The 18,215-nt window shown below is 39.9% G+C and overlaps 1 protein-coding gene across 1 annotated transcript; it reads left to right on the top strand.

The window, feature by feature from the left end:
* The first annotated feature begins 461 nt into the window (after nt 1-461).
* Nucleotides 462-5,093, top strand: LOC6053941. The gene is made up of 6 exons (XM_038250979.1): nt 462-466; nt 3,874-4,186; nt 4,265-4,409; nt 4,738-4,824; nt 4,934-5,023; nt 5,089-5,093. The coding sequence occupies exons 1-6, from the start codon at nt 462-464 to the stop codon at nt 5,091-5,093; spliced, it is 645 nt and encodes a 214-aa protein (XP_038106907.1).
* The last annotated feature ends 13,122 nt before the right edge of the window (nt 5,094-18,215 follow it).

Below are 18,215 nucleotides of genomic sequence, written 5' to 3'. Positions count from 1 at the left end.
TTTGCAAGAAAGTAATAAAAGCATTGTTTGATTTTCGAGTGCTAAATGATATTTATTCTATGCTAAAACTGTTGTGGAAGGTTTTAACTGAAACAGATTCTGAATTAAAATTAACACTCTACAAAAAACTCAAAGCTTTGATTGAATTTGAAACTGAAATATTGAATAACGACATTGAAGAGGATGATGTTTTCGTCGAAGATGAAAGATTACAAAACGAAAATATGAAGTTCGATCAAGCTACAACGATCGTATGGCTCTAAATGATTACACCAAAGTTGTTGAAGAAAAATACGAATCAATAGATAATTTTAAAGAATCGCATAAACAATTGCATGATTTTATAACTAAAATTATTCGCAAATATATTACATACTTACCACTTATAAGCCCAATAATAGCTTATAAAGAAAATGTAAATCCAAATGATCCCAAAAAAAAAGACGCTAATCGCGCTAACAATGGGGTAATTGAGGCGCATCATAATAACATAAAATCAGCCCTTCGAAATTGCACATTCATAACAAGATTTCCTGTTAGAATTGATGACGCTCTCGTTCATGTATTATTTAAGGATATTAAAGCTAAAATAATCAAATTCAATTTCGGTATTATGAATTCAAAAGCTACCAGAAATTTTAAAGGTATTAAAACACCTACTAAGAAAAACAAGCATCCAATACAAATAAGATCACTTGATAGAGATTTCACTAAGTTTGACGTCCATGCTTCGACTCCAAAATCTATAGTAACAGTTAAGTCGATTGATAACGAAGAATTTATGGAAAACATGGAAATTGATCAAGTAGTTAACACTAAGGAAGGTTATGGAAAAAGACCTATGAGAGGTGAACATTATAAAAAAAAAACCTAAAAAACCACGATTTAATGTTAATGCATCAACACCAAATTCAAAATCAAAAACTTGGATCGTCACGAAGCTGGCCTACGATGAAACCTTTTCAGTTAGATAACGAGACATCAAGATTAAGTACAATACACGAAGAAGATTCATCTCGCATGGAAATAGACATTTTCGAACCACAACAACCAGTAACATCAAGCAGTATTGATAAAACTAATATTCTTACAAAAAAATCGAAATTTGAGGGATTTTCTTTAGCATCGACCAACTTCAAAGGTAGTGATTCACTTTTGCCAAATAGTCTGAAAAGAGACATTAAATACTACATGATTGAACGATCCCAAGACTGTGAAATGTTGAAATTACTGTTTAGTGATAAGGAATATATAACATTCGGATCTTTAAGTACGTTTTGGAAAAATGGTTTCACAAGTTGGATTGACAATTATGGTGCTGATTTTGCTTTACAACTTTTGTGTGGCAAGTATAAGGACACTACATCATGTCTAATGACCTACCACGGACAGTATTTATTTGATCCCGAAAATTCGGTTGATTATGTTAGAGGAACTCTTGTAGAGCATTTAGAGTCTCAGTATATAATTATTCCAATATTTGTCGCAAGCCATTTCTCGGTGGCAATAATTGATCGAAAGAAAAATGAATTTCTATTTATGGATTCGAAAAAAAAAAATTTATCTCGAAGTAAGTACGAGTTCTTGAAGAATTCTGTTATTAATGCTTGCAAAAAATTAACGGATAAAAGAAACTTGAGAAACTCGAAAAACTTGAAAAACTTAAAACTGTTGATGGAACGATTAAATCCTGTCGAGAAAAATATTAATTTTCAAGATGACAATGACCATTGTGGTGTTCATCTGTTTAGAAATGTTAGAAACTTTCTGGAGGAAAAAGAAACATTTTACGATGAAAAATTTAATCCGATTCAGTACCGTCTTGAAATAATAGACTATATAATTAAAAACTCAGATGACGTTGAAAACATATGCCCAAAATGTGGCGTTAAATTAACGGAGTTTACAATTATACATAATTCAATAATTCATGTCAGCAAAACTGATAACTCATTTTGGTGCCAGTGTGAACGGTGTTCTCGGTGGTGGCATTCAGATTGTGCAAAAGAATTGAAAACGTACGATGCAGTATTTGAAAGGTTCATTTGCGTGATGTGCAGAGATTTACCGTTGTCTTCACACAATGAATGATACAATTAACTTTCAAGTAACAGATTTAAGTCTACCTTTACAATTACTATATAATTACTATATACTACAAACATCTTATATGAATTGAATCTACATTTATAATAACAGCTAAGACTTCGAATATTAGGATATTTTTTTGTAGATAATAAAAAAAAACAAAATCTGGAGATTGGTTCTGAAACGATTCTTAAGATTGCAGAAATGGCCCCAGACTAGAGATGGAATAAATGCTACACGCCAAAAAAAAAATCTCTATACATTTATATATAAATATATGTACATTACTACTACTATATAAATACATTTAATTCCACTCCACACACTCCAAGTATTATGTATTGTATAAATCGTCATTAGAAATGGTTTCCAGACATTTGAATGTGTGACACGTATTAAAGCTATAAATTTTGATTGAATAATAAATTAAAAAAAAAATCGAAATATACGAAGTCCTGGCTATTATCATTATTAATTATAGTCGTTATTAAAATAATAAAATCAAAAATAGTCATTGTGATAAAAATAATATTGTTTGATAATTTAAAAATATTAACTTTAAACATACAATTACTACTAAATAATAAGATATGTGGGTTAGGGTAAATCCGCCAGTATGTGATAAATCTCAACAAATTATAACATTTAAATCAGAAGGCACCATCCACAAACCACGTTAACACTTTTTTGGGAATCACAACCCCCCCCCCTCCCCCTCCCCCTCCCCCTCGTGGACAATTGTTTACAAAAAAACAACTTTTCTATATGGAGCGGACAATCGTAATCACCAACCACCCCCCCCCCAGCGGCCAAGTGGTTTATGAATGGTCCCGAAGTAAAATTTGGGAAAAAATACTAAAATGATAAGGAACATACTGCCGGTCACAAGCCCGGATGAAGGACGAGTGACCTAACCTAAAGTAACAATAATACAATGCAATTTACGTCATGTATATTTATACATTGCATTGCATTGCAGGCCAAGGATTGCTACCTAAGAGCTTGCAATGGCACTGACCCTCTTGGGTTGACATCCAGGTAAGGAACATCCTGAAAGGAGCGCAACTAACTACATCAGTAGTTCTGTTAGATCATCAGAATTATCTTGATCAGAACAGTATAGCTCCGAGGCAGCGTGCGCTTCTGGATTGGCAAAAACAATGGGACGATGACACCAAAGGACGTTGGATGTATTCCATACGACCTAAGGCGCAAAGAAAAGCCTGGTTCAAGGGAATGGACTTGACGCGTGGATTCATCAGAACGATGTCCCGCCTTATATCGAACCATTACTAGTCCAAGGCTCATCCGCTTTTGGCCAACTTTTTTAAATTGCAATTTTGATTACCAATATCAAAAACCATGAATATTGATACCAATATTGCCCAAAATCGTATGGTTCGGTAAATGTTCTTCTGGGAGAACCTCCCTGGGGGCACCGGCCACTCCAGGTTGTGGCCAATACTGTCAAAATGGCCATTTGCATTACCATTATTGAAAATCATGAATTTTGATACGCATATTGCCCATTTTCATCACTAGTATCAAACAGGCCTGATATTTTTGCCTGTGGTTAAAACTGCTGTCCCAATTCACCCCATGTGTCTCAATTCGCCCCAGTTGACGGTATGCCGCAAAATCGAAACTCACATTACCGATCAGGATTTCCAGTGAAGGAATCTGGCTTTGCTGAGCCAGACAGGAATCGAACCCATCACCTTCCGCTTACTAGGCGAAACCTATAACATCTCAGCCACGGTTACTCGGCAAATTATTATTTATTAGAGACGACAGCGAAGGAGAAGGCAGCAGTAGCCAGGAGCGCTTTACGGTGACGATGACCTCATCGAGTACGTGTGGTTCCGTAACGGGAGACGCTGAAGATACCGTACAACCGTACAACCGCGAGTTGAGCAACATCTCTGCAGGGGCTTACCGGTGCAAAGCGAACCTGTCACGCGCGAGTCTGTGGTCACTATCGCTTACCTCGAGCGGCCCAGTACGATTACAGACGCCTGTGATACGTCTGTGGTACGATTATCTCGGACAACAACACCGTAGTAGCAGCCGCCCAGCAACCGCTTGGACTGCACTAAAGGTTTCTTTTGATCCGTTTTAATCCCGTTGAGCTCGCTATTCAGTGAACTCAATTTACATCTACCAAGCCTTTAATTAGATCACACTTGTTCTTAACAGGTACTACCAACTACAGAGCGGCAGTCTGCTCATGGCCGACGTGTGCCTCTCCAATGCCGGTCGACAACGTCGCAGCGAAAACCGTTCGCAGTTACAATTCAAGCTGAACTGCGCCAACGAAGCGGGTCGACCGCGGTGGACATTCACACCCCGGTAGGGCAAGATTTCGATCAGTTTGGCCATCTTCACCTAGCAGTTGGTTTTCGTCAACGTTTCGATAGACAAGCACAACGGAGTCTTAACTGCTCAGTCGGGAGTGACTTTCAGCTGTTCAACGTGACCGTACTCGTTCCGCCGGGTTTCTGGAGCAAAATCACCTCCTGCTGATCCCCAATACGAACAAGCTGGTCGTGAGGATTCTGGGTTCAATCTACCCCCAGGAGAGCCGATGGCGCAGGGCTACCGGTACATCCAGTGGCTTGGTCGAATCAACTTCTACTTAAATACTTCCAGATCGACGCCGCCCATCGTCGGAGGCGAGCAACCGGTGTCTGATGCTGTGCTACAAGAACGTTAACCACGACGTCGTCATCCGCGGAGGCTTGAACCGGGTTAACTGTCTGAACATGTGAGTCTGCACGGAGATTGTTGCTCCTCGCTTTCCGTAAAATCTCTTGCTTCACTTACTGATGATGACATTGTATTTCAGTCTGTTACAACAACCTGGCGGGTTTGCTTCCGTTTACGCTGTACAAGGCGTTCATTCGGCGCCTGCTGGATTTTGAGACGAAGCAGAATGGTACGTTTGGGGGTGATGTTTGTATTGAAAGAACTTTTTTTCACGGTTATTTTTGTTTCTTGCAGACTGACCCGTGACGAACCACATGCTGGAACGGAATCATGCTCTCGTACGGTCTACCGGAGAACTGCTACAAGGCTATCAGATCACGTGGATCGACAAGGACAACGTGCCCTACACGGCGAATCAGACGGTGGACGCACAACGCTTCCACTTCCCGAACGTGTGCGCAGAGAAAAGGTCAACTTCTATTGGAAGCACCGGAATGGGCATACCGATCTATGTGAATCTCCTCAACAACGTGGTCGTCATTCCGGAACCATCCGTAGTTGATACTGTTCCGAGGGTGGACGTGACCACCGTGCACCGGGGCAATCACCAGGCCAACGGTGGTTTCGGTGCGGCTTCTGCCACCTTTCCTTGCACGTGTCTCAGCTTGAATCAAACGGAGGTGCGAATTATCGAAAATCCCAAGGTGAGCCTAACATTTCAAAACGGCACAACACTTTTGTAAGCAATAGTGTATCCCTTTTACTAAGGCTACCAACTGTACTGTAAGCAATAACTGTAAGCAATAGTGTATCCCTTTTACTAAGGCTACCAACTGTACGGATTTTTTCCTCACCATACGGATTTTCGACCCTCTTCGCGGATTTTTAACAGGCTGGAATTTTTGTAGGAAATTTCACGCATAATACGGTTTTGTATGGAATTTTATCAACTTTTGAACATTGAATTGCTTTTTTGATTTGGTCAAAGCTTTTGTTAATTAGACATTTTAATTTAACTGTGAGTTTGATTTAAAAAGGGTGAGTTTTCCGGGTTTTTCTCAATTCAAACCTGATTATTTATTTTATTTTATTTTTTCATTCATATGTTAAAAGGACCTTTTAGCAAAACACTCTAGAATTGTTCTTTTAGACACTCCCAGGGTTACAACTTTACCAAAACCAAATCCGCGAAAACCGCGCCGAGTTTTGTCAAAACCGCGAAATCCGCGCCATACCTTTTTGCCGCGAAATTTTAAAACAATTCAGGTTTTTGACGAAGAACTTCGTCTTAGGGCTCTATACAGGGTAGCAATCCAAAATTTCGCGGAGCGAAATGTAACGAAAAGAAACTAAACGCGACTACAAGATTTGCAAGTTCAACACACGTAAAAGTGGTACCCACCAAACGAAATGGGAGATTTCAAGCTTTCTTAATATACCTAATTAATGGCCATGAAACTTTGTTGAAGCACTTAAAAACTGAGTTTAAATTAATAAAACTGCAATTTGGCGATTTTTTCCAAACGCCATCACGATTTGACATAAAAGGAAGTGCCGATCCAAAATCAAGTCAAATCAATTTTGGACGCCGACCTGGAAGGAGCTCCTGCTGCTGCTGATGCGGGCCCGAGGAGGAAACCAGCCACGAGGAATCCACGATCGGACGGAATCAAGTCAATTTTCCCAAGTAGCATTTGGCAACATGATAAATTTGACTAAGTCCAGGTTTTGTTTTGTTTTGCTGTAGAAACATAAAATTGACATTTTAGCAACAATACGTTGCAATGTTGCAAACCTTTCGAATTGAAAACAACTTTGCAACAATGCATTTCATTTTGTAATCGAAACATATTGAAAACTTATTGGTTCCATTGTTGCAACATGTGACTTAGCCCGATTTGTGTGCCAAGAGTAATATTGAAATCAAAAATCCTTAGATACAGTTGAGCCCAACCATTTCACCTTTCATCAATTCAACCATGGTTCAGTGGTAGAGGCAAGGTGTGAAGATCTGAAGGTACCAGTCTAGAATCTCGACTGGGGCACTTAAATTTTTTTGTTAAAAAAGTTTTATTTTTGTTTCACGCAAATTAAACGACAACATAATGGCAACATCATGACAACACAACAAACTACTTTACCGATATATTTAGACAAACAAATTGTTTCTGGAACTTCGTCGTAACAAAGTTGAAACAAGCGGCTAAATGTTGCCAACACAAAATTTTCGTGCGCTTTTTAAGGCACCACGAGTGTTCTAATTATGTTGTGGTTGCACATTTTGGGTGTTACGAAATAGGGTATATGACCCTATTTTGGACCTAGTACCTATTTTGGACCTATTTTAATTAATCGAGGTAGTTCAGGCTTTTAAAGTACGAATTCGCTGAATCCAACCAACAGAAAGTGTAGGCAGGATCGTTTTGTATCTTACCTCTTCAAAAAATGTTAACATTTTTGATTATTTCCGCTTTTTCAGCCACTTTTTCCAACGCCATTCGAACTTCCTTTCATTTTCCTAGCACATCGATTAGGTCCAAAAATTCCGACCTCGTTGCTTATCAGATTTGGCTCGCGACACCTTGATGATTTTTTCTGTTTTGCACTGACACCAAGCAATTTCGTCCGGTTTCCAAGTAATGTAACTGTTGTTTATTTAATTCTTTCTGGTTTTCCGTCACTAAACCATTGAAATAACTATTCTATTATCGAAAAAACTCATTTCTAAATATTTTTTCAAATCAGCCGCGTTGGATCAGTTTTTGGACCTACTTTGCCGTCGGTTCAAGGCTATCACCAACACATGTATAACAAGGTGTTGCCAGTTTAGTTTATCAATTTATTTCGATATTTCATTGAAATTAATTGATAATTTTTAATTTAATATTTTGAATTGAATTTCTTTACTGTAATTATTTGAATGAAATCTAAGCTTTAAAAAGCAAATGATTATCAGGAACAATGAAAATATGTTTTTTAAACGATAAAAATGCAAATTGATGCTAGAGATTTAGATGATTGTTAGGACAGATTGTAAAGTATCCCAAAATTTAAACTGATGTTGATTTATTTTTGTCTTAACATCATTATCACCAATTTAGCCGCATATATTTTTAATTTTTGCTTCAAAAAATGCAAACTGGCTACCCTGTTGGAATTGAAGGGGAAACGATTGAAAAACCTAAAGGGTCTAGTTCATTAAATCGTCAGCTGTCACCGTGACAGGAGCTGTCAACATCGCTTACGAGTGGTTTTTGAAAAAGTCGTATGAATTAAATTTAAAAAAACTTGAGTTAGTTTTAAAAGATCCTAAGCGCTAGTTGTAAACAAATCAATTTTTCGATTAGTTCTCGATCAATTTACGAATTATAAATAAAAAATGCTTTGAATTATCATCTGCACGTCTTTTAAATGCTCTTTAGTGGAAAACAAACAAAATTTGGTTTGGTTAAGAAAAAAATCAATATGTGTCGAAGATCGTGATGGCTTTTAAGACGTATTGCTAACTTATTAGAGAAATATACATGTGGAAAATATATTTTTTGTAAGTTTTATCTGATTTTTGCATATTTATCTATATATAATTTTTAAAAATACAGGTATAACGATTTTTTTCACAATTGGCAGCGTTGGTTTATAATAAATTACACTTTTGAATTTTACCGTGTCAATCATGTTAGAAACACAATTAAACCAGCTAGAAAAATAAAAATCTTCGAAAAAAAATAAGCACAAGAGGTAAATGCGATGTTAACATTATGAATTTTATGATTTGAGACATATAGCCGGGGTGCCTTTGATAGGTTTGATATTTTTCCGCAAAATGAAGAGTAAAAATTGAATACGTACGGAATGGTATGGAATCATACTGACCGTGGTAGAGAAGTGCTCAAAGTACCTCATGAAGAACTTTTCATGAAATTTTGAAAAGATTAAAAAGTTAGTTAACTATAACTAAGAAAATGTTGATAAATAGCATTACTTTCATCTTCTCAACGTGTCATGATTTTTTTTCAATGAACATGATTTTAAATCGTAAAACGGAATGCATTTTCGGATTCTTCAGACAATCTTCACTAGGAAAAGGTAAAATAAGTAATATAAATATTATTAAATATTATTTGTTTTTGAAACGTAATTTAAAAAATCTCATAATTTAAAGGCCAGTAAAACAAATTTCATATAAAATGTGAAAATTTTGATTCATTCTTTAAATTCAGTTATACATGTAATATACATCCATAATTTAATAAACAAAACTAGTTTCAACGAATTTCAGGCAAAGTTCTGAATTTTGAACAATATTACCTAAAATTTATATGTATTATATAAAGCTTATAAACATAATTAACTAAGTATTGACATAAATGATTTTCTTAAAAATCACATCAGCAACCTAAGTGATGGTAAGTTCGAAGTAAAAATAATGTTTGAAAACCTCAAATCTGCTTTTAACAAGACAAACTATGACTATCAAAGGCACCCTGGTATTCAAACAAAGATTTTTTTCAAATATTACATTGTTTTTAAAGTGCAACATGTAGTTAGACTTTTTGTCAAGCAACTGTAAAGTTTAACATGACAGATGAGAAAGTTTCACACCAAGTTACAAGCTATAATCTCCCTTTAAAATTTCTTGATTGTTTAATAATATTTGAACATAAGCTCTGCGTAAAATTTAGAACCTTTTTTCATTGTAACTTGTTATGTACCTGTGTCATTCATTTAATTTTAAGATAAGGTGTTTTTATTGCGAGTAATAACGGGTTGTCTTTTATGTTCTAATGCTTGAACAATTAGGTCGTAAGAATATGCAAATTGTAAATAGGACAGACCCCTGCTAAAGATGCGTGAGTTTCCATTCAATATGATTGAAACACGTTTTCAAATTCAAATCCATTGTTTCATCATAATTGTTTAATTTCTGAAATAAATATTTTCCAAATTATAATCGTGGATAGGCCCTTTGGTTTATCAAACCGAGTTTTTGTAAGTGTGCGTGTTGCCGCCGCACGCCGCAATTCGAGTTGTCCAAATTTCAACCAATCAGAGTGTGGGTCCAAAATAGGTTCAGCGATGTCTCCAAAATACATTCAATAAGTCCAAAAAGCATCCAAAAAATGTTTTACTTGAAATGCTTATTACAATGGAATGGTTAAATTATTTTAAATTTTCAATAGTACACTTTGTTAAGCATAAGTTAAGGCACAAAACAATCCTGAAACGAGCCAAATTAGTTAGACCGTTCCTGAGAACTATGTGAAATATGTTGACGCTTTGCATAGTAGGTCCAAAATAGGGCCATATACCCTAGTTGCATTTAAGGATCCGCAACAAAAAATGTTACTTGGGTTGGACGCCGACCCAGACGGAGCTCCTGATGAAGCAGCAGCAGCAGCAGAGAACACGAACAGCACCAAGTGCATTTCTTGGAAGGAGGAAGAAGTTATTCTCGAATATTCAAAAATCCTGGTAATGTGGAAAAAGTAAAACGATTTCCGGGGATGAGTTGGAAATCATCCGTCTCGGAGGTCTCTTCCACCTCCATCCGTCAAACAACTCGAGGCACGCAACGATGCCTTAGCGCACACGACACACCAAACACGTCTACTCTCTCAGAGCTGTCGAAGACGAGTGCCGACACTCCACCCTCCAGCGCAAAATCTGGCTCGCGCGAATGTATAAAAGAAAAATCCCAGCGCAGAAGCCTCTTCATTCTATCCAGACCACCGACGAGTGAAGGTCGAACCGCGGAGCAGCACCGACAGAGAAGAAGAGCAGCACCAGCAGAGGGGAAGAGCAGCACTACCAGAGGAGAGAAGAAGAGCAGCCCCAAGTCTTCTTCAGTACCGTTCGGGCCGGCGAAGAGTGTGTTTCGCACACATTGCGGCAGAGGAAGATAAATTAAAAGCTGCGGGAGAAGAAAGGCCATCAAGTAGGATCACGAAAAGTGCGGCCGCACTAGATGCAGCAGGTTGAAGGCAACCGGAACCACGTAACGATGAAACTGGGGCAAGCTGCCGAAATAGTATCCGAATGAGTCGCGGATTGGACGAAATCTGCATGGTACACCGCTTATAAATTCAAACGGCCCTTTTCAGGGCCATCAAAACAATCACGAAAGAGTTATTCATCAATTTCAAAATGAATTGCATGCCAAAAGGCCACATGGTCGGTGTGTGTGTGTTGTTTGTGTGTGTGTGTGTGTGTGAGAGGGAGAGAGATGGGAGTAGCGAGAGAGGGAGGGAGAGAGAGTATATTTTTGCGTTACTATATAAGAAATATCGCCCGTAAAACTGCAAACACTTTGCTCTTGGCATTCAGCTAGTGAGGGTGTCACGACACCTGGCGGCGAAATACCTTGCGAGTCATGGCAAGCGTAAGCGTGAGGAGAGAGAGAAGGGGAACAGAGTGCCCAGTCAAATCAATCCGAATTCTGAAACGGAATCTAATTAGAATCGTACACAAATTCCGTTTCAAACGCAACAACCGGTTCGAACACGGAACCGGTTGTTGCGTTTGAAACGGAATTTGTATACGTTTCCAATTAGATTCCGTTTCAGAATTCGGATTGAGTTAACTGGGTGGTGGCGCCACTGAGGCAAGCTGAGGAGGCGATTGCTGATCGTGATGAGGAGGAGGAGGAGGGAGAGCAGGAGATGGAGAACGAGGAGGGAGAGCAGGAGATGGAGGAGGAAGAGGAGATCAAGGCACCGAAACCGCGGAGGCCTGCCAAGACGAGCGCTGAACACGTCAGGGAATTCCGCCAGCGGAAGATACTGAAAGCGCAAGAGGAGGCCGAGCGAGGAGGTACAGTAGCGGCCGGTAACCCAGCAGCAACTGTGGATTTGGAGCCAATGCCCGGCCCGATCACGGGGCTAGTACGGTTCTACCCACGACCTGACCCGGTACAGATTCCATCGGGTTCTGGAAGGGGCACGGTCCAGGCCGATTCCGAGACATTTCTTGGTGAGTTTTTAGCAAAATGTGATAAACTACAGAACAAAGATTTGCTTTAATTTTATTGTCTATTCTTTCAAGACAAGATAACGCCAAACTGTTAAACTATTACCAAGATTTTTAACTTTCGCTCAATTCAACAAAATATTACAACTCAGCAATATAATGCTGATCATGTTTGAAAGTTTTCACATTGCATGCACAATTTGTGTTCTTGAAATGAATTTTCTCTGTATAAAGCGGATGTTTTAACCTATGAATATGAATTTAGTTGGCAGAATAATTGAATTTTGTTCTTAAAACAAACACAGTTAATATATGCAATAAATAATCTGGCAGTGTAGAGTCCATCCTCGGGGTTATCACTGAGCGCCGGCAGCGGCGTTGGGCGATTCGTTGGTGACTTGCGCGAAGCTTCGGAATCCCGGAGGAATCGGCCTGCCCTCGGCTTTGTGGTTGGTGCCTGGTGCTTGGTTCTGGCTGGTGCTTGGGGTTGGGTTCAGGCTGGCTCCTGGATTTTGTTTCTGCCCGCGGCCGGGAATGTGGTTCAGCGGAAGCGGTTGTAGGTTTGGTACCACAAAACGCGGCCTTGGTGGTTGGAACTGCGGGAAATCCGCCGGGTTCGGCGTAGCGTCCTTCTGCTTGGATTGGGGTGCACGCCGGGCTGCGGCTGCTCGTCTCATTTGAATGAATTCCGCCCTCTTCCAACCTCACCACAACGCTCCGGATTCCGGATTCCGGATCAACACCTCCCAAAAACCAAATAGTCTTTTTCAAGACTCACGAATTCTCACGAAAGAGTTATTCTTTTCAATAAAAAGGTGCAGGTGGTTATGTTACACATGACCAGTATGACAAAGAACTTTGCAAGATGATTGTTGAAATTTTCGATTAGAATGTCCGGTCCAAATTCCCCCCTTATAATAACCGTCCTATCGAACTAAGGGGACGGAAATTGCAAGTGGAGCTGAAATAGAAATCGAAGTGAAATCAATTTACTTTCCTTCACCACTCGAAAGTTACCAAGATGCGGGAATGTTTTTGCAAGGCTGTTGCAAGCAATCGGTGGCAGTAAAGGAAATTTGAACAGCAGACATTAAAAACTACCCTTTACAGGGCTCTTAATGATTACGAGATAGTTATTCTAAATTTCCAGAAACAGATTTTCACAGTGGCACAAAAAAGTAGTCTATTTATTACTTCCTGCCTAATAAGCAATATATTTTAACTGCTTAGCATTAGCATATTTTAACTGCTTAATTTCAGATAATGGCCAAATGCAACTTTTTATGTCCAGTATCAAAAATCATTAAGTTTGATACCCATATTGCCCCAACTCTTACGGTCCGGCAAATGTCCCCTCATCGGAACATCCCCGGGGCCTCCGGCCACTTCGGATTGTGGCCACTACTGCCAAAATGTCAAATTTCATGCCCGGTATCAAAAACCATTAGGTTTGATACCCATATTGCCCCAACTCTTACGGTCCAGCAAATGTCCCCCCATCGGAACATCCGCGGGGCCTCCGGCCACTCCGGATTGTGGCCACTACTGCCGAAATGTCAAATTTCATGTCCAGTATCAAAATCCTTAAAGTTTGATACCCATATTCCCCCACCTCTTACGGTTCGGCAAATGTCCCCCCATCGGAACATCCGCGGGGTCTCCGGCCACTCCGGATTGTGGCCACTACTGCCAAAATGTCAAATTTCATGCCCGGTATCAAAAACCATTAGGTTTGATACCCATATTGCCCCAACTCTTACGGTCCAGCAAATGTCCCCCCATCGGAACATCCGCGGGGCCTCCGGCCACTCCGGATTGTGGCCACTACTGCCGAAATGTCAAATTTCATGTCCAGTATCAAAATCCTTAAAGTTTGATACCCATATTCCCCCACCTCTTACGGTTCGGCAAATGTCCCCCCATCGGAACATCCGCGGGGTCTCCGGCCACTCCGGATTGTGGCCACTACTGCCAAAATGTCAAATTTAATGTCCGGTATCAAAAACCATAAAGTTTGATACCCATATTGCCCCAACTCTTAGGGTCCAGAAAATGTCCCCCCATCGGAACATCTGCGGGGCCTCCGGCCACTCCGGATTGTGGCCACTACTGCCGAAATGTCAAATTTCATGTTCAGTATCAAATACCATAAAGTTTGATACCCATATTGCCCCAACTCTTACGGTTCGGCAAATGTCCCCCCATCGGAACATCCGCGGGGCCTCCGGCCACTCCGGATTGTGGCCACTACTGCCGAAATGTAAAATTTCATGCCCAGTATCAAAAACCATAAAGTTTGATACCCATATTGCCCCAACTCTTACGGTCCGGCAAATGTCCTCCCATCGGAACATCCCCGGGGCCTCCGGACACTCCAGGTGGTGGCCACTACTGCCAAAATGTCAAATTTCATGTCCGGTATCAAAAACCATAAAGTTTGATACCCATATTGCCCCAACTCTTACGGTCCAGCAAATGTCCCCCCATCGGAACATCCGCGGGGCCTCCGGCCACTCCGGATTGTGGCCACTACTGCCGAAATGTAAAATTTCATGCCTCCAAGCCATCTGCTCCCGGACCTCCAGGCCGTCTGCTACCGGGCCACCAGGCCATCTGCTTCTGATGTGTCCTCGTCGTCGTCCAGCAATAGAATGAATTTTCGGGACCGACCGAGCCGAGTTTTGTTGGCTCGTCGACGATCCGAAAATTATGTGGTGGAGTGGGGGAGATTTTAGATACATCAATCTCACGTCTCTCGATCGACTGATTGGGAAACGTTCGTTCATCCAACCAGCGTGCACCAAAAAGAGGGGAAATTTGCCGAGAGGGGAATTCGTCACGTAACGTTTTCGCTTCGCGAAAATTTTGGATTGACACCACGTATAGAAACCTTAGGACAAAGTTCTTTGTCAAAAAATGCAATTTCGCGCCATTTGCGCAATTTAATTAAACATTTCTTTTCACAGCGAAAATTTTCTTCAAAAGCAGCAGACCGCCATTTTGTTTTGGGGTGCCGCTCTTGCAGAGCAAAATTCATCGCGCCATGTGCTCTCCTCTCTCTCTCACACACGCGCGCAAAGTCAAACGAAAATTGCGCGACCGAAACCTCTCGCTGAGTCGAGGTTCAGTTGCGATTGACAAGTTGGACGAACAACATCGACGAGGACGAAACGGAAAAATCCGACGGAGAGGACCATTTCCGTGGAGGATTTGATTGGATGCCAGAAATCCGTGGCCAACGTGACGGTTCCGGAACAAAACCCCCAGGAGAGGACCATTTCCGTGGAGGATTTGATTGGCTGCCAGAAATCCGTGGCCAATGGACCGTTCCGGATCAACACCACCCAAAAACCAAAAAGTCTTTTTCAAGACTCACGAATTCTCATGAAAGAGTTATTCTTTTCAATAAAAAAAAATGCAATTTCGCGCAATTTGCGCAATTTAATTAAACATTTCTTTTCACAGCGAAAATTTTCTTCAAAAGCAGCAGACCGCCATTTTGTTTTGGGGTGCCGCTCTTGCAGAGCAAAATTCATCGCGCCATGTGCTCTCTCTCTCTCTCACACACACACGCGCGCAAAGTCAAACGAAAATTGCGCGACCGAAACCCTCTCGCTGAGTCGAGGTTCAGTTGCGATTGACAAGTTGGACGAACAACATCGACGAGGACGAAACGGAAAAATCCGACGAGGAGGACCATTTCCGTGGAGGATTTGATTGGCTGCCAGAAATCCGTGGCCAACGGACCGTTCCGGATCAACACCACCCAAAAACCAAAAAGTCTTTTTCAAGACTCACGAATTCTCACGAAAGAGTTATTCTTTTCAATAAAAAAGTTCAAGATGGTATGTCAGAGACATAACCGAAAGACATAGGACCAAACAATTTGAATGTGTTTTTGGATTGCTAGTGAAATCTGAAATAAGATTATTTTATTTTGTTTCATAGATTTGTCGGCAAAATTGTCATAAATGTTCTCCCAAGGTGAACCTTCTATGAGGGCACCGGCAACTCCAGGTTGTGGCCACTACGGTCGAAATGACAATTTTCATGTTCAGTATCAAAAACCATGAGTTTTGATATCCATATTGCTGTAGCGTCGTGGCCGCTCTCAAGCGCTGCATCTAAGCCGCCGGTAAATCCTCCCAACCACCCGCTTACCGACGATCCGTGTCCTGCACTTCCGGCCCGTAATCGTTCGGACTCGTCGTAGATTCCTCGTCCTCTGCTGCTCCCAATGCCTTCCACCGACTCTCTCTCCCATCACCTTCACACTCCCTCCTGCCAAAGTACTCGATGTAGAGGTATCCAACATTTGGCACTAAGATGGTATGTGTAGGGGTGTTTACAAAGGGCACGACTCTACATCCCCCCCTTACTTTATTAGACCTTAAACGTGATCAGAAACCTCAAAGTTTCAGTACAATCATTTAATTCCATTATTTTGAAAACCCATATATTTAGTTTTATTTGTAAATTGATGATATATATGAATTTACATCACAATCTCTTTGGACGTATCACGTAATCAGACTTTTTTCCTCAGACTTATGAATCTTTGTATGTACTCCTTCCCTGCCACTTTAATTTGTTTTTTTTTCTCCTTCATTCAATATGTACTGTTTGTCATTATATGATACTATTTTTTTTAAATGGAAGGACACACACTCCATGGAAAACCATATTAGGAAAAAAATAGTCGGAATCAGAATACATTTGAAATGCTTAATTGAATTAGATTTTTTTTAATGAATCAAACTCATCAGGATATACCTTAATTGTTTCTCGAATCCACTCATTTCAACTATAAACTCTAAAAACTTCTTGCTTACTCGTTCAAAAATCATTACAGTAACTCATCCTCTGGAACTTCTCAGGATATCCTCATTGAAAAATATTATCCGCGCACCACCAAACCGAAGTGCGCAACACTTCTGTTGCGCGAAAAAATCTGTTGCGCCGAACAAAAATGTAGTGGTTTGTCGTTAGCGTGTACATCAGCCTGTGGCGCAACAGCTTTGACAGGTTGCGTTCGTATTTTGATTTTTGTCTGCTTTCACAATAATACTATGAAAGTAAAATCAGCTCCATATGTCTACTCATGATTCACTTCTCAGAGCTTGCACTGTAGCATCAAAGTCCATTTCTCAGAAAATTGAATCAATTAACTCCTCAGAGTTGGCTTTCATTCTTTCCTCAGAGCTTTATTTACCGACTCCTCTGAGTCAAATTTAAATTAACTCCTCCAAGCTTCAACATGTTTATCCACGGGATTGAAATCTCCTAAACTCCCAGAAATGTAGCAAATGTAAGTAATTTTAAAACTTAGAAAGCAGCACTTTTCAGGATTTTTTTATTTCTTTTTTTTCGAATTTTCCAAAGCAGTAACAAATTTTCTTGATTTCAAAATTGCTTAACCAGCAAACCAACAAAACTCGATTCCTTTAAACCAACTTCCATTCATAGGTTTACATACTCCTCCGAGTCAAGTTACAATTTATCTCGATTTTTTTTTAAATTTCTTGCAGTTGCATTAGACCTGTTTTCAAGCAGGGTTTTTTAAACGCATAAAAAAATGTATAAAAGCAGGAAAAAAAAATCCTTAAGGTTAGTTTGAATTTTACTCATTTACTATTAATAATTATTCAATCAATTAGAACATTTTTTCAATTCCTGAAATCTTTGAACTAATCCAACTTATCGGAACTTTTGAATTTTCGAATTCAAGGGCTTTACCTTTTCAAACAATTCCTTAAATCAACTGCATCAACATATACTCCTCAGAGTAAAAGCTGTAAAGTCAATGCTTAGTAAACTCTTTAGAACTGTAAATTCTAACATCCGTTTTAAATTTAGACAGCAATGTTATTCTATAATATAATCAAAATGATTTTTTTTAACAAGATTCTTCTGCAAAACTCGTCAGATTTTCTCAGAACAACAATATTTTCTCCATACAACTTCACGAATCTCCAATACAACTCCTCAGACTTCTTCAGCAAAACTCCTCAGGGTTTCTCAGAACAACTCCTCAGAGTTCATCAGTTCAACTATTCAGAAGATGCAATAACTCCTCAGAGTCTTGAGTTTGGAAAATTAGTCAGAGAATGCATTACTCCTCAGAGTCTTGAACATAAACTCCTCAGAGTCTTGGATTGGAAAATTACTTAGCACATTCATCAATCCTCAGAGTCTTGTACTTGCCAAATTCCTCAGAAAATGCATCTACTCCTCAGAGCCTTGAACTTGGAAAATTACTTAGAAAATTTATCAACTCCTCAGAGTCTTGTACTTGGTAAACTCCTCAGAGTTGAATCTCACTCCACTCCTCAGAGTTTGAACTCAGCTAACCCCTCAGAGAGCTTGAAATTGTTCTCGGCAAACTCCTCAGAGTTGCGTCTTTACTCACTCCTCAGAGTTTGAACTTAGCTGTCCTCAGAACTAGCTCACTTCTT

Source organism: Culex quinquefasciatus, chromosome 2 (genome assembly GCF_015732765.1).
Source record: "Culex quinquefasciatus strain JHB chromosome 2, VPISU_Cqui_1.0_pri_paternal, whole genome shotgun sequence".
In the NCBI taxonomy this organism is placed as follows: domain Eukaryota; kingdom Metazoa; phylum Arthropoda; class Insecta; order Diptera; family Culicidae; genus Culex; species Culex quinquefasciatus.
The sequence above is the reverse complement of the archived record's forward strand: the minus strand, read 5'-3'. Positions and strand labels throughout refer to the sequence as shown.

Bases quoted from the DNA above. Each gene is read 5' to 3' on its own strand.
- LOC6053941 (XM_038250979.1), top strand. The intron at 4,187-4,264 runs GTTTCTTTTGAT...GCCTTTAATTAG, and splicing joins CCGCTTGGACTGCACTAAAG to ATCACACTTGTTCTTAACAG. The intron at 4,410-4,737 runs GTCGACCGCGGT...AAATACTTCCAG, and splicing joins GAACTGCGCCAACGAAGCGG to ATCGACGCCGCCCATCGTCG.